General features: G+C 35.7%; 1 protein-coding gene across 1 annotated transcript in view; it reads right to left on the bottom strand.

The window, feature by feature from the left end:
* Positions 1 to 18,138, bottom strand: part of LOC311088622 (potassium voltage-gated channel subfamily H member 7) — a 108,093-nt gene that overhangs the window by 56,162 nt on the left and 33,793 nt on the right. Inside the window, exon 3 of the mRNA XM_084122864.1 lies at positions 11,468 to 11,623. Within this exon, the coding sequence (XP_083978990.1) occupies positions 11,468 to 11,623 (156 nt within the window). The remainder of the gene's footprint in view (positions 1 to 11,467; positions 11,624 to 18,138) is intronic.

The following is an 18,138-nucleotide window of genomic DNA, read 5'->3' as shown; positions in this document are numbered from 1 at the left end:
GTGTTTATTAATATTTTGAATGAGCATTTATTTTATTTTATTTATATTATCTATTCAATTTATTGTACTGATTTTAGCTTTATCTTATTGTTTTGTACTGTGTAACAAGCTACAAAATGCGACATTTCTCACTTGACAGTAAATCAGATTCAATTAGAGAAATATAAATACGTATATTTACTTATAAATGCCAGCGTTTCCTGTTAAATACACAGGGTGTTATTGGAAATCTCTTCAGAGGTAGATACAGAATTAAACAAACGCATTCACTTGTGTGAATGGGTTAAAATATCAGTTAATCTGTAGTAAATCTACATGCTTTGAGTTTAATGCTGAGTTTCTCTCTCCCATTATGCTTTTAAGGGAATGTACACAAACACCTGCACCTGCAGTAATTATCTTAAAGACCTCAAAAAGCTCATTATTAAGACATTACGGTGTCGTGCATTACAGTACGCAGGTGTACAGGGAAGATCATTTCTGTGTGCCAACAGAATGACCCGAGCAACTCACTCACTGAATTATAGTCCCTGTGCACACTTCTCGTGACTGTCAGCGTGCCTCATTCAGCTCAGCGGGGTTTAAAGAGCGCACCTGTTAAACAGAGCCAGGTGTGCTCACATTAACCTGCTGGCTGATGAAGATGAAGATGAAGAGGAAGAGGAAGCTCTGTTGTGCATGACTGTAAACACTCCTCAGGAGGGCCGTTTCTGATGCTCAATGACAATGGCGAGGTTGAAAGTGATCCAACAACTGGGAATATGAGGACTTCTTCACTCAGCGAGCTCTTCATGTGCTGTCACTGCCGTCCACGCTCACAACTACACATGATACAGGCCTGCCACTGACCGATGCCCCCTACAACGCTCCCAGATACAGGCAGGTATGGAAACATCAACTATTATTTAAACTACGTGTGGTTTATAGTTTAAATAACAGCGGTTAAAATGGAAGAAGCACATTACCTTTTATGTGGTGTGTAATACGGCTGTTTGAGAATGTAAAAGGTCTGCAAAGTTTTAAAGGTGTTGTATAATGCCCTTTTCACAAGATGTAAAATAAGTCTCTGATGTCCCCAGAGTGTGTATGTGAAGTTTTAGCTCAAAATACCCCACAGATATTTTTATAAACCATGTTAAAATTGTCATTTTTTGTGGGAGAGCAAAAACGCACCGTTTTGTGTCTGTTCCTTTAAATGCAAATGAGCTGCTGCTCCCGGCACAGGGGGCGGAGCTTCAACAGCTTGCACTCACACAGACATGCACTGAAAATTTCAAAAACTTTTAGCCTTTTATGTTCAAACTGGAGTCAGACAATGATGGAGAGACTCAAGAAGAAGTGACAACATGTAGAAGCAACAGGACATTTCTGAATGGTTAGTTGATGAGTTTATGTAGCTTATGTGTAGTTATCTTCTAGTCATTGATTAGCATATTCTGTCATGATAATCTATGAATCGTGTTCGGGGGGGCGGGGTTTATGTAAATTGTAGGGTTGGTGATGTCACTAACCCGGGAGGAATGTTGTGTAGTCTCTACCAGCCGTTTGTTGTAGTCCTTAAAAAGCGATTTCTTTAAAAGCAAATATCTCCCTTTGCTTTGAACTTTGAGCGTTGTAACTTTGCAGATGTTGTTTATGCTCAAACAGCAACATTACACACTAACTTAAGTTAGAAAAGTGAAATCATAATCAACCACCCCTTTAAAGATCAAAGTGCAGATAAATGGAGTTATTGTCTCCCAAAAATGGGAATCGATTCTAAACTGCCGAAATGAGTCGTCAGTAATTCCAGTCTAACTTCCAACTCAAACCTACATAGGTTTGAAACAAATTTGCATAAAGCCCCTCCTGTGGCCTTTATTGGCCGTCGGCAAACAACGTCTACTTTGCCCCGCCCTCAAACAGATTGGAAGAGTTTTTCGTGTTGTTGACGTTGCCGACATTTTTTTATGCCGCCAAAGCAAATCCACTTTGATGCGTTTCAAAAGGATGAGGACTCACACTCGAATTGATACGGAAAAAATGGCACTATCGTTACGGTTCGTATCTCTGTGAATCAAGTACTGAGGAAGATCTGAAGCTGAAATTCAGATATAGTAATGGACTGTTTAGTTTCTAATATGCGACGTAAGTGGTCGACCAATCACAATAGACTGGGCCATCTGACCAATCAGAGGAGAGTAGCTCTCGAGAAGGCGGGGTTAAGAGAGACCTAATCCTTTATCAAACGTTTCAGACACTGTGAGAAAAGGGGTGATGTCCAATGTATATTATGAGAAAATTAAAGCGTTTTATTTTATTATTATTTTTTTTTTTACCTTGGATGCATGTAAACCTATTGTAGGAGACCAAAATAAGAGCCTTTAAAATAGCATAACAGCAGCACATTAATATAAAATAATATTCTACTAAACTACATTTTTACTTTTGCTGATCATATTTCACTCCAAATCAAGACAGATGCTTGGAAACTTATTACAGAATTATTAATAGTGCATTAGATATGAATCCAGTCTCATCATGATATTTCCAGTGAGTTGGAGGACATGTAGAACTAGACCAATGTTATTTTAATATTATTTATATACTATTATAGTGTTTATTAATATTTTGAATGAGCTTTTATCTTTATTTCAGCTTTCATTTTCATTTAGTTTTATTTAGGTTAAATTTATTTATTTTTAGTTCAGTTTTAGTTTGTATTTATTTCCTGTTAGTAATTTTAGTGCTTAAACTTATTTAAGTTATAGTATACTATTAAGGCAACATTTATAAGTTTTTTATTTAATATTTATATTTTAATATATTTTAGCTTTATTTTAATTAACAAAAAATGTTTTTTAATAGTTTTAGTTAGCAGTAATAACCCTGAACTAGACTGCTGTTTATTACACATGGAAATCACAGGTGTCCATTCATATGTTAGAGATTTTATGCATTGCATTGCACTCGGATGACTTTCTGAAAACATTCGACAAGGAGCAAAATGATCTGGTAGTGAATGAGTGTCTGAACACTGAATTCTGCAGTGTGTATACACACTTCAGGCCTTCTGACACAAGAGGACACAAGTATCACTAAAGGCTGAAAACATCACTTACACGGCACAGAAAAGCCAAACGTCAAGCTTTGTGATTCCTGACATTTGTGATGAGCGATGAGAGATAGTCGGACAGCGGCGAGAGGATAATTAAGCATAATGAGATATTAAACCATCATGGCCACTTCCCTTTTCTTCCTGTGACTGTCAGACATTAATACTCAATCATGTCCTCTGCACAAAATCTCTCTCTCTCTCTCTCTTTCTGTCTGGTCTCCAGGGCCTGAAACTACAGTATCAGCAGAGGCCATCTAAAACACAGCCAGGAACGACAGGACAATTTTTCACCATTTGGATGTCAGACAAATATAGTTATAAGACTTGTTTACCCAAAGCTGAAAATTCTGTCATTATTTACTCGGCCTCAAGGCCGGCCCGCGGGTTTGTGAGTCCCTAGGCAAGATCGTAAAACGAAGAGCATTGAACATGAATTTTTCATGACATTTGTGCTATAATTACATTTTAAAAGAAACACTTTAAAAAAAGCACACTGTATATGGCCATGGGTAGTTGAAAACTACGACTAGTTTTGGTTGTGATCTAGATCTGGTTGTGTTGTGCTCATCACTTTCTATGACGATATCAGTATGTATATATATATATATATATATGAAGAGTTCAGATGCAAAAGCCTCTAAGTGCCATCTGAAATTTTCTTCTAGAATGATAATTTTTATAAAGCTTGTATATTTAAGTTCAGTAATTTCACTTAAAAGACAATTAATAGGTAATTTGCATTGCCATTTAAGTGAAATTATTGAAATTAAATATACAAGCTTGATAAAAATGATCATTCTAGAAGAAAATTTCAGATGGCACTTAGAGGCTTTTGCATCTGAACTCTTCATATATATATACTACCGGTCAAAAGTTTTAGATCGGTAAGATTTTTAATGTTTTTTTAATAGTCTCTTCTGCTCATCAAGGCTGCATTTATTTGATTAAAAATACAAAAAATAATAATAATATTGTGAAATATTATTACAATTTAAAACAGTTATTTTCTATGTAATATACAGTAAAGTGTAATTTATTCCTGTGATCAAAGCTGAATTTTCAGCATCATTACTCCAGTCTTCAGTGTCACATGATCCTTCAGAAATCATTCTAATATGATGATTTGATGCACACCAAACATTTCTGATTATTATCAGTGTTGAAAACAGTTTTTTTAAATTTTTATTTCAGGATTCTTTTATGAATAGAAAGTTCAAAAGAACAGCATTTATCTGAAATAGAAAGCTTTTGTAACATTAAACACTACCGTTCAAAAGTTCGGGGTCAGTAAGAATTTGTATTTTATTTTTTGGGGGAAATAAATAAAAGAAATCAATACTTTTATTCATCAAGGGTGAGTTAAACTGATCAAAAGTTACAGTAAAGACATTTATAATGTTAAAAAATATTCTATTTTAAATAAATGCTGTTCTTTTGAACTTTCTATTTATCAAATAATTCTAAAAAAAAATGATACACTGTTTTCAACATTGAAAATAATAATGAATGTTTTTTGAGGATAAAATCAGCGTGTTAGAATGATTTCTGAAGGATCATGTGACACTGAAGACTGGAGTAATGATGCTGAAAATTCAGCTTTCATCAGAGGAATAAATTACACTTTAAAATATATTAAAATAGAAAACAGTCATTTTACATTGTCATAGTATTTCACAATATTAATGTTTTTTTGTTTTGTTTTTATCAAATAAATGCAGCCTTGGTGAGCAGAAGAGACTTATTTTAAAAGCATTGATATCTAGATAGATACTGATCTAAAACATTTGACCGGTAGTGTATATATATATATATATGTATGTGTGTGTGTGTGTGTGTGTTATTAAATATGTTTCTTCTACTAAGACTTAATCTATATGCATAAATTGGTTTGAATGGAAAATTAAATGGCAAATGCAGGCATGAATTTGCAGGCACCGGTTGTTTATTCCATTATAGCCCAGATAAACAGAACATTACAAAAGACTGTCTCCTAGCAAATTATTCATGACAGCAAGTTAATGTATGTACGTGTGTGTTATGTGTGTGCGCGCTAACAGTCACAGCGCATATGTAGATTACTTGATTTGAAGGTCATGTGCAGTTTGGTTAGCATGATTCTAATGTACATCAGCATGTAAATGACATTGAGTTTGCAGTTTTCTAATCATAGTGGAGGAGTGATAGAGTTCTGCAGTCTAAGCATGTGACATTCTCGTTCAGACTGTTAGAGCTTCTATTTCAGAATACACTGGAACCTAGAGATTACGTTTGTTCCTCTGAGAAGTATATGCATAATTAGTTTCTTGTTTGCCCAAAAGTAACTTCAGTCTGAATGTGAATGTGTCTCAGGAATTGTACTCATATTTGTAGAATCTGGGAGGAGAAATTTCAGTATTTGTATGTATACAGTTCCAGGCTATCGATATATATATAGCCTACATATAAAGCGCTATATAAATGCCTCATTCATTCATTCATATTGGGAAATTGACATCTCCTTTGCTCAAATATTATGCAAAATTTGTTAGAGTTTGTTGCATTTGTGCTTGGAGTCAAATTTAATTTCTGATAACGCAGTGGCTCGTTTACATGCACAACTTTTGTTTCAATCGGACTGAATTTATTACGATCGATGAATCCGAATGTAGTGTTTACATGAACGCTAAACGTGATCGGGTTGATGTGCGCGTTTATATGTCACAAGTTCAAATCGGAATAGATTTTTTTGACATGTGCACACTGCACGAATATACTGAGTTTCTACTGCTTGCATATAATAACCATTCTCCTACACACTGTTTTTAACAGCAGACTTAATATTTATCCATTTTTCTGGTCATAATTTGGAGACAATGTGCATATGAACCGTTGTGCCGCTGCTTATATTTAACACATCGTAAAAATGCCAAAAACCAGTCGTCTGTGGATGAGAATCCGAAACAAGGACTGGTGGGACATTGTCCTGCTCCACTTCACAGACGCGGAATGAAAGGAGAATTTTAGAAAGACGGGACACTCACTTTATTCAACAGTAAGAATAGCTCGCTCCGCGTGTCATACGTCATTACGCTATTTCAACGTCATTGCACATGCGCAGTCCTTTCAGTTTAGGTTTCAATCCGTTTATATAGCCTACTGTCTATGTTTCAATCCGATCAAGTGTTTACATGTTCTCTCGATCGGATTTGGAAAAGGAATAAACCACCCCTTTCAATCCGATCAGAATTTCATTGGGATCAAGCTCAGTCGGCTCGATTAAGGTGTTTACATGAAGGCTTTTCAGTCCGATTGAGCCGTCAATCCCATTACTATCGGATTATTTTGTTGCATGTAAACGTAAGTGAAACATGCCAAATGGTGCGGATATCATTTTTGGCCAGGCTGTCATGCAAAGAAATGATGAACATGCAAAACAAGAGAGAACCAATAAAATATTAATAACTGATTATGTTGTAGTCAATTTATGCATTTTTTTTTCAGTGAGCTTTTTCTTTTTCTATGCATCTTTTATGCATAGTAAAATAAAACCTATAGCTGAAGTTTGCCCTTTTTTGCCAATTAATTTAGTTTTGAGGGTGAGTAAATGATGACATGAAAACTTGCAGTTGTGAGTGAATTATTAATTTATGTTGCCAGGCACTGTACATGTTGTAATGGAGAATGGATCATCTTCCCCCCAATTGGCCGTTTTATCGCACTTGGCTTTCAATGCGCATAATGTGTCTTGATTTGCCACTTTGAGTGCATTTGGGCAATCTGATTTGCAATGCATCTTGGTTGCATTTGCTATGTGATTTAGACCAGATAATATCTGTTTGATTACTCAATATAGCAATTCTCATGTCTGATTTTTATCGCCCAGCTCTTTATATAAGATGGATATATAATTATGTCCCACTTTATCCACATAAATACTGTACATTGATACGGTAATCTCAACTGCTTTGCTTAATTTGTTGCAAAATGTAAACTATATTATCACCGCACTAATCTGCTAAATGCTGCTGTAGGGCATGAAAATATTAAGATATTATAAACATTTACAACAACAACACTTTTGCATTATTATGCCTGTATTATATTAGAGTCCAATTCAATAATTGACTATGCAAATTAGGTAATGCTGCAAAAACACCCATGGTAAAATTTAAATTTGCAAACATATGTTGCATGGCCACATTTACACATGCAGTATTCAGAACACTGTCATATGACATGCTTTCACATCATTCAAGTTTCTTGATACTCATTCAGACACATGCACATATCTGTTGTGTGTGTAAGCCCCGACTCAGTCACACACTTTAGTGCTTCATTAGGTTTGGGCCTTATTATAACACCTACAGTCCAACCAAGGCTCAGCAGTGAGTCCTTGTTGACTCTTCGTGACACCCAGAGGCAGAAAAACACACACACACACACTCTCCCAACACTTGGCAACATTCTCCACTATAAATAACCTTCACCTAGAGCAGCGCGTTTGCTAAGTGAGTATTTCTAGAGATGCTGAAGCTGTGCAGATCTTTAAACGACCACACGACCCCCACGGACACCATCGCCCACCCTGCGCTGGCAGAGGAAGTTCAGGAGAACATGGAGATCTTTATTCGTCCTCTTTCTGTATATGATCTGGTTCATATCAGCCAGATCACTGTTCACCGTCCATCTGTTCACACAAAACCCATTATAATCAGCTGTCTACACTGGAGGATGCGACAAAACAAATCCCTGACTGTAAACCTTTGCCATTCTATATCTGACATCCTCAATGCGCTCGAAGAACAAATAGATTTGCAATGGTCGCTTTGTCACGTCCAGTTTAGTGTGTTGTAGACACGGTTTTTAAAAGATAATCTTTAAAAACACAATAAAAAAAAAAAAAAGAATAATTTGAACTCTTTTCCCGCCATTGACAGAAATTTCCATAATTTATGAGACAACACTTCCCCGCCATTGACGGACATTGCCGGATTTCCGTGTTTTCACTGTTATACGGTAGGGGGCGCTATTATACATCTTCTGAAAGAGTAGAGAATCTCCTGATCAAAACACAGGTGAACAAGCAGCAGAAACAAGCGATATCATATGTACTGTATGTAAGCACATAAATAAAGCGATCATCAAACATTAAACAGCATATCAATCAAAACTGCCTAATGTTACCGAATGAAATGTCGACTCAGGACGAGCTACAGGACTGTGAAGCTTTACAGGTGTTGATGGACTACATCTGTGTTTTAATCATCGTTCTGAATCCGATCCAGATGTAGTTTTTGACAAACCCGGCTCTCAGTAGACAGCCAACTAGATATACATGAACAGAATGCTTATGCTTTTTTCTGCCTGTGAAATGTTCTAGACTTTTTTGATGGATTGTAATTATGATCAGAAAGTCTTCAGTCTATTTTCTGTGTCTATTTCAGATGGACCAGCTCCTAATCAGATATTGAAGAAAAGTGCGATAACTCATTAAATAATGCGATATTCGATATGCGATACAATAATGCTTAAAGTGTGTGAAATAAACTTAAATTATCCTTAAAATAGATTTAAAATTATATAACCTACATGTGTACATGTGTTTCACATTCTTTTTGTGACAAGAAAACATCCCTACAACTTCTGAAAGTGAACATCAGTGTTTTACTGTAGCATAAGAAGTGTTATTTTAACATCAGTGTAAACCACAGGGTTCAGGGGTTCAGGTTATCCTACATTAGGGTTATTTAACAACAGAAACTGAATAATCAAATGTAAAAACAAAACACTTAGTTTTCACTGTGTGAATTAAATATATACTGATTCTTATTAAGGCGAGACACTACAGGTGAATAGGGTAAATTTTTTAACTAGCAGATATCACCATGAAACTTTCCCAGTTGATTACCTACATTAAGATGAGAAAAAAATGTATTACAAGTTTTCTGTAATTTAATGTTTAAATATGCAAATTAGGCTATATCTAATTAAATATGCGCTAATTTGTATATATTTAAAAAAACGAAATCTGAGTATTGGATGAAGCCAGATTAAAAATTCTTTTTTCATTGTGTTCACATATTAAATGGGGAAAAAAATTACAGAGGGATTTATGGATATCTACTTTTGTTATCCTGTAAATCAGAATATACTGTCAATAGCCTTAAAAAAATGATTTTCGCCATGTTTTTTGGAATAAAATGTTATATAAATCAGGCTAGGAATAATATATTTACAAATCCCTCTGTAAATGTCTTCATAATATAACTAGGTACAAGACTGGAAAGTTTGGTGTATATCGGTGCTACTGAAGTGGAGATTTCGGACTTGGAGTGTGAGAGAAAGGTCATTTTGAGAAAACGGGCTTTAAAGATTTATCATCAGCCAATGAGATTCATTCTCATTCAGCCCTTTTACTTTCGCGATTGGTTGCTGATAAAAAGGAAATGACCATATTTGGATCCGACAGCATTGTACAGTGAAGAGAGCTTTCCAGCCGTGCCTGTGATGACAGAGAGCAGACAGAGATCGCGGATCGGCGGGATGATTTACAACGACAACTTTTGTCAAACAGACAAAGTGTAATAAAATAAAGACCTAAATGTGTATTTCAGACTTTTTTTCACCACAGTCTGAAAGAAGACATGGTATTGAAGACAGATATCCAAAAATCTCAAAATTGACCAGTAAAAAAAAACCAATGTTTTTGCCTGCCGTGTTTTGCCTTAAAGCTACAAAAGTTATTCAGCCAAGAGCAGTGAGTGATTTTCTCTCTGTCTTTTGTTCATGACCCCAGTTATTGCAAGCCGTTGCGATATGCATATCGCGATATATACATTTGCAATATTTCGATATATATATTGTGCAGCCCTAATTCAGATCACCCAAGGTTCCCGACAGAATCCTGTCTACCTGAGATGACAAAAAGAAGACCATCTTGTATTGTTCTGCAGGCCGGGAACTAAAGCCACTCATGCTGGTGAGCGTGTTAAATCCTTGATATGAAGCCAGTTACGAAAGCGTCCCTCATGTGATCCGAGCGGAGACGAAGCCAACATCCCACCTGCTTCTGAGAGTCTCAGCAAGAGCCTCCTGTCTAATTAACATGCTCTGTTGAGAAACACCCACTGCGCTCAACCGCTCCACACGCCGGCCGGTCAAAGCACTTCCACTTCAGTCGCTGGTCTGAACACGACTGATTACAACGGCTGGTTTAGCACAGCGGAGGTGCGGTCGTCAAGGAGTCACTGGGAAGTCGCAAAGTGATTCCTGCATGATTTTAATTCCGTCAATCAAAGATTGTTAGAGACATTTCGGAAGGTTATTTACACACATAAAAAGTGGAATAGGACAAGTTTCAGATTTTTTGTCAATGCATTAGCAAACAAAACCTTTCTCTATAGAGCACAACAGCAGGAAGTTAAAATAGGAATATTAATCAACTTTCTGTTCACCAAAGAATCCTGAAAAAAAACATGTTTCCACAAACATATTATGCAGCACAACTGTTTTCAACATTGATAATTAATCAGTCTTTATATTTATCTTTATATAAGTCTTGATCTTCAAATCATCATATTAGAATGATTTCTGAAGGATCATGTGACACTGAAGACTGGAGTAATGATGCTGAAAATTCAGCTTTGATCACAGGAATAAATTACATTTGGACTATTTATTACAATAGAAAACAGTTATTTTAAATTGTAATAATATTTCACAATATTACTGTTTTTACTGTATTTTTTATCAAATAAATGCAGCATTGGTGCGGCATTTATTTATGAGACTTCTTAATTATAAGACTCTTATTTATATTCTTATTTATTATTCCCAAACACGCACACACACACACACACACATATTCTTGTACATCTATCTTTATGAGGACATTCATTGACACAATGCAATCTCTAGCCGCTTACCCTAACCTTACCCATCACAACTAAGTGCCTAACCCGACCCCTGACCCTAAACCGACCCTTAACCTCATAATAACCTTATCCCTAAAACCAAGTCTTGACCCTCAAACAGGCCTTTAAAGGCTCTCAGAGAGTGAGGACCGGCCAAAATGTCCTCACTTTACTCTCTCTGTCCTCACTCCAATGGTCTAAAACTCACACTGGTCCTCACAAAGATAGTTGTACAAGTATACACACACACACACACACAAACACACGCTTCAGATAAAAGTTAAAAATGTGATTAATTTCAGAGCTGGTTAGTTTGGATCATGGTTTAACTCTTGATTGAATGATTTTTAAAAATGCTTCTGGAGGATAAAGATGGGGAAAATATTTGTGGAAGGATCTGCTAATATTGAAAATCTATGTTAGAAACCAATCTGGCAAAGAAAACATGATTCTAATAATGAAAAGTGCTTGCACTCACTGATCTCAGATTTGGCAGGCGGGCTGATGTCCAGTCTCTCCATAGAGTCCATGCTCTCCTCGTCTAGAACATAATCGAAGTTCAGGATGAACATCATCACAACTCCTTCCTGGTTCTTCACTGGGATGATGTGAGTGTTGCACTGGAAGTCTGATCCTACAAGAGGAAGATGGAGACGTGTTTCATTCCCAAAAGCACAACTCTGATCTGGCTGATGTGGTCCTGTGACCAGCACTCGTCTGCTGTCTGGACCACATCTCACTTGTTCATGAAGACACATGCTACGGTTGCTCATTCTGAAAGCTGAAGATTATACACTGCCAAATCAAGCGGATGAAACAGAGAACTAAATCACCATTACAAGGTACTGTACTTATCATAAAAATGGTTTCATTTCAAAGGAAGAGTGGCAATTCACTTTTCCCTGGACATTTTGATTAATTTGTTGGTCTCTAAGGATTCACACATAAGGACAATACTTCTCAAGCATGGACTATTTGATCAAGGACTCTCGGATAAGTGTTCATTTTTCTGATTTGACTATTGAGTTATCAATATACTTTGTTGGTTAACCTGCTTATGCCTATCTTTCAAGTGTTGATACAATTTTTACCCTTATTCATTAATGCCTTGTGAGTGCCCTGAACTTTTAAGTGACTACTGGTTTACTTTAATTGCGAGCCCATTTTGTTACAGATTGCAATTCATGTTGTTCCATACTTATATGCTGTATTTTTTCCATGGAAGACAGAAAGTATACATTTTGAGAGAATTTTCATGCAGAACTTTTCCATAATATAACCATAGTTTTCCATTGTTTATAGTGGAGAAAAAGCACACAAAGTGCATTTGACTATATTTCAAGTTTTCTGAAGTCAAATTTAAGCTGTTATTCACTGAAAATATTCCCTTTTAGTTTTTCGAAATACTCTTTTTTTTATTTTATTTTTTATTTTTTACGTGAGGTTAGTTTTTGAATGTCAGGCTTTCAGTCTTCTTTTGGGACTATTTTCATTTGCAGAAAATTTTTTTATTTGAATTGTTTACTGGGAGTAAAAAGCTAAATATTAAATTTTGATATAATTTTTTTATTTAATATTTTATTTAATATTTACTTTATTACCATATATCAGGCATCAGTTTTTGGGGGAATAAGATTAAATTTAATTGTCAGTGCATTCATTAATACAACTTTCTCTATAAAGCAGAAGAACTGGGTTCTGGAATAAAAAAAAGTAAATATTTTTCATATATTTAATAAAATAGTTATGTAAGGGATAATGTAGAGCGAGGCGGTTGTTATAGCGAATACAACCCCGGCAGGCTGATCAGGACCCCGACACGACAGTGTATTCGCTATAACAACCACCTCGCTCTACATTATCCTGCTTATTACATGGCTACCTACCAAATAAATCAATAATTTGACACAAAATATTGATTTAAAAAGGAGTTTATTGATTTAAAAACGATTGTATTGCTTCCGCTAAAGAAAATAGTCCGTTCCGTCTCTACGGTTAGAATCCTGCGTCCATAGCAACGCTCTGCTTTGCATGGCAACAGTGTGTTATACTTAGCAGCCGGTCTGTTATCAAGAAATAACACACCGCATTCTACATTGGAATTCAACCAAGCCATGTAATAAATATATATAAAGGATAGTCAATAGTTTTAAATTGTACTGTCTTTTCCTTCATAACATTCGCAAAGCATTATTGCAAAATGTTAGCTTTATAATCAGTAGAAATGATAGTTGCAGGACAAAACCCACCAGAAAATAATTAGACCCCTGAAAGTGCTCTTCTTGTGAGCTCCTTCAAAGCGGACGGACCGAAGCATGACACACTCATTTGCACTATACAGCTGGAGAAGGTGAGATTCGGAAGCAGAACCTGAAGGACTGATGACAGCTTTCATCTGCTCTCCGAGACCGACGCTGCATTACTCAAATACCCTCTCCACAACCTCAGAGAGAGAGAGAGAGAGAGAGAGAGAGAGAGAGAGAGAGAGAGAGACAGAGAGAGAGAGGGGGAAAGAGAGAGAGAGAGAGAGAGAGGAGAGAGAGAGAGAGAGAGAGAGAGGAGAGAGAGAGAGAGAGAGAGAGAGAGAGAGAGAGACAGAGAGAGAGACAAAGAGAGAGAGAGGGGGAAAGCGAGAGAGAGAGAGACAGAGAGAGAGTCAGAGAGAGAGAGGGGGAAAGAGAGAGACAGAGAGAGAGAGGGAGAGAGAGAGAGAGAGAGAGGAGAGAGAGAGAGAGAGCTGCAGGGTGTGATCATGGATAAATGTGGTGAATCAGACCCAGAGGTCAGAGGTCAGAGGTCACAGGCTCTCCACAGGCTTAGCCCTGCTCAGCTGCTGTTTTTCTGCAGGGCGTCCCACACGTGGACACGCAGGGACTTAGCAGGGCATGACAGGCACAGTCAATTTGTCCACACGGACTTTTTTCTTTTTTAGTCCAATCCATCCCTGTGTCCTTCTCATTCAGTCCACTCCCAAAGCCCCTTTAGTGATGAAAGGATACAACCACAAAAAAATGACTGAAGGATTATTAAAATGTTTGGGTGTCCGTATGAAAGCTTGTGGCTGACATAATGGAATGTATCATACAACAGATATTATCTGTCCTGGATGCTGATCGAGACGAGAGTCACGACGGCGGGATCCGACGGGACCGAGTTTTGAAGAGGGGAGATGCTGATAGAGAATATAGAAATGACTCCCGAAAAATATATTTTTTAATAATAGCAGCACACAGAAGTCTGTCACTTGAGATCTAAAGCTTTGTGTGTGTGGAAATGGGAAAAAAATTGCCTTTAGACACCAGAACGAGAGAGAATCTAAACAGACCAGGACTGAAGTAATGCATAGACCTCTTCCTACAGGCTTTAGCGGGTGGGAATGGGACAAAATGTGGACACTTTGGGTGGGAGTGGGATAAGATGTCTGTCTGCATGTGTATGACCAACAATTCAAAAACACTGCAAACGGAATACAAACACACATTCTGTGTGAAGCAGGAATATTATCGTTAATTAAAACTACCACCAAAAAAAAAAATTCTTAAAATAAAATAAACACTAACTGAAATAAAAGCAACATTTCTCATTTTCATTTAGTTTAAGTACTAAAATGACTAAAACTAAACAAATTAAAAACTATATATATATATATATATATACAGTATAGGGGAGAGCGGGGCACAAAGTAACGCTTTTTGACTTTCTCAGTTTGTGTAAATCTACTTATGGTTCAAAGTATTTATTTTTTCCCACATTCATTTCCCACATGTCTAGTACAATTATGTGTTTTTGTTTTATCAATACAGTATATACTTTTTTCTTGATATACCCCGAAAGAATGGAAGTGAAATGTGACAACATGCCCCATAGGTGGGGTACATTGTAACATGTGAGGGGCACATTGTAACATAACATATGACAGCTTAAAATGTTATCTGACAAAACAAACTAAAATATTTTCTAAATAAAATACAATTAAAAAACTTTTTCATATAAAATAATGGCAATTTTTAATAATTAAATATAAACTCATTTTTGAGTTTTGACTACGAACACATGAAAACACAGCTATACAACATAGTTCAAAACAAATAAATAATTAGTCATTTCTGAACATTGACTCTCAGTCTTTATTCACCTTTTTCTCACATTTTCTCAATAAAATTAATAAAAGTATAGAATATAATAGCATATTTCTAATAGGGGCACATTGTAACGCAGTGTGACAACATGCCCCCACCTGCACAACTGGGATTTAAACCCTGCTAGTGTCTTCTGCTAGTTAGCGAAGCATTAAATAACTATCTCAACTGTTAAATAACATCTTGGAGATTAAAATAATATCAGATTTGTCTTATTTTAAATAAACACAAAAAATAGAGATGAAAAATTAACTTAAGTAAGAAATTTACTTTTGCTATGGTTTAATAAATGTCTATGGATATCTTCCAAAAAATAAATAATTTTGGCGGATTTTTTTTTTCTATATAGTGTTGATATGGCAACTAGTAAATACACAAAGTTTCTCATCCAAGCATGTGCAGAAGTATTTAAAACAAGCGTGTTACAACTAGCCCCGCGTTAGGTTGTGCCCCGCGCTCCCCTATATATAAACAAGAACACTCAACAAAATTACTAAAACTTCAAAGTTAAAATAAAAACATTATTAAAAAAAATAATAATAATTTTAATTCAAAATATTTACAAAAAATGTAATAGTATATTAGTTACACTAAAATAACACTGGGATGAACGACCCATAATTCTCCCTCGGGCAGATTGAGAAACTTAATTGCAAAATGAAGCAAAATACTTAATTTCAACATTTACTAATACATTATTAATGTCAAAAGTTATATATTATTTAATGGACCTGAGCTAACATGAACTAACAATGAGTAGTTTTATCTTTTATCAACTAACATCAACAAAGATGAATAAATAATGTAACAAATGTATTGTTCATTGTTAGTTCATGTAAGTTAATTAATACAATATCTAATGTTAACTAATGAACCCTGACTTTACATGCCTTTTTCAAATTTAATTAAGATAACGGGATAAGGATTTTTAAAAATAATTTTCAAGATTGTACACACAAATACCAGTTTCTAGACAATAAAAACATCTAGAACTGCGCACAAGTAGAAAAAAATGAAAAAATGAAAAAAAAATTCTTTTTTATTTTTTATTAATTATATTATATTAATTATATATTTTCAAGAATGTATTCATTTTAAACTTTACATAACTTTATGAATTTGAATCACTATTTTAAAATTCCTTGATATTTCCAGGTTTTCATTTGGCTGGACTGATATATTGGTACTTTTTAAGGTGTAAATCAAATTACAAGATCAAATTATTTTATTTGCATACACTACCGATCAAAAGTTTGGCGTAAGTAAGATTTTTAATGACTTTGACAGTCTTTATTGGATTAAAAATACAGTAAAAACAGTAATATTGTGAAATATTATTACAATTTAAAATAACCTATTTCTTTTTGAATATATATATTTTAAAAATGTAATTTATTCCTGTGATTTTCAGCATCATTACTCCAGTCCTCAGTGTCACATGATCCTTCAGAAATCATTCTAATATAAAACATTTCTTATTGATGTCAATGTTGCATGGTGCTGCATTATATTTTGGTTACAATTCCTTGAAATAGAAATATTTTGCAGCATCATAAATGTATAAGTGTATTATCAGCAGAAATGTACTGACTGAGATCTGGTCCAGAAAAGCACTATTCTTTCTCACTCCTCATGGTCACCGTCACACTCAGCAGGAGCCGAATATACCAGCGCTGAAGCTCATTTAGGACACGGGTCTAGGGAGGCTTCTTCAACATGCTGGACTAAGCATTTCCCGCATCCTGAGCAGTACGTCAACGTCTCCGGCACCGGCAGGTATCATTAACGCTTCTAACGCAACACCAGCGAGAAAAATGGATCAAATGAGACGTGGAATATTCTGCAGCAACTCTCCTCAAATGTAATTTAATCTACACGTTCACTATAATCTAATGAGCATGCAGAGGAGAAGTGCTCTGAAACATGAAGAACATCATGTCCTGACAATGACGAGATACAATCACAAAATCATTTCAGCCATTTACGAAGACGTCCTAATGCAAGACTGGAAATAGCCAGAATGTCAAATTGAATGTGCAGCGTATTAAAGGAACACGCCGACTTTTTGGGACTTTAGCTTATTCACCGTATCCCCCAGAGTTAGATAAGTCCACACATACCCTTCTCATCTCCGTGCGTGCCGTAACTCTGTCTGACGCACCCACCGCTAGCCTAGCTTAGCACAAAGACTGGAGGTAAATGGCTCCAGCTAGCATACCGCTCCCAATAAGTGACAAAATAACGCCAACATTTTCCAACAAATCACTCCGCCCAAGTAGCAGTGCTTCGCCTTCTGAGAATATAGTTCCCAGTATGTATACGGTTAGAAGATGGCTGTGTCTTATGTGACCTTGTTATTTGTACACGCTGTGACTATACAAATCACGACATCTAAATAGGAAAATGTTGGCGTTATTTTGTCACTTATTGGGAGCGGTATGCTAGCTGGAGCCATTTACCTCCAGTCTTTGTGCTAAGCTAGGCTAGCGGTGGGTGCGTCAGACAGAGTTACAGCACGCACGGAGATGAGAAGGGTATGTGTGGACTTATCTAACTCTGGGGGATACGGTGAATAAGCTAAAGTCCCAAAAAGTCGGCGTGTTCCTTTAAAGTTAAGCATTAGGCCTGTTTTACGCTGAACACAAAATCGGTCAGATTTACTGAATAGAAAGTGCTGTTTGTTAGATGCTGTCTATGATGTCCAACCATTCAAAAATAATTTGAGAGACTGTACAATGAAAAGTGAAAAAAGACATTCTAGAAAATGAAAAATTAGCCATAAATATTTCCATGATTTTTTTTAATGTATTAATTGTAAGGTTATTAAAATAAAATTATTGTTTTAACTTAAAAATAAAATTTTATTTATCTTTGCTTTTATACTTCTACCTGATCTGACTCCAAAAAATTACTTTTGTTGGTGATTTCATACTAAATAATATAATTGGCTTGAATAAAACCGTTTAATTTAGATGTCATCACATGAAGCACATATTTTAGGTCATTAGAC

The sequence above is a fragment of the Abramis brama genome, assembly GCF_963993115.1.
Source record: "Abramis brama genome assembly, chromosome: 8".
Classification (NCBI taxonomy): Eukaryota; Metazoa; Chordata; class Actinopteri; order Cypriniformes; family Leuciscidae; genus Abramis; species Abramis brama.
This window is presented reverse-complemented; position numbering and strand designations above follow the sequence as displayed.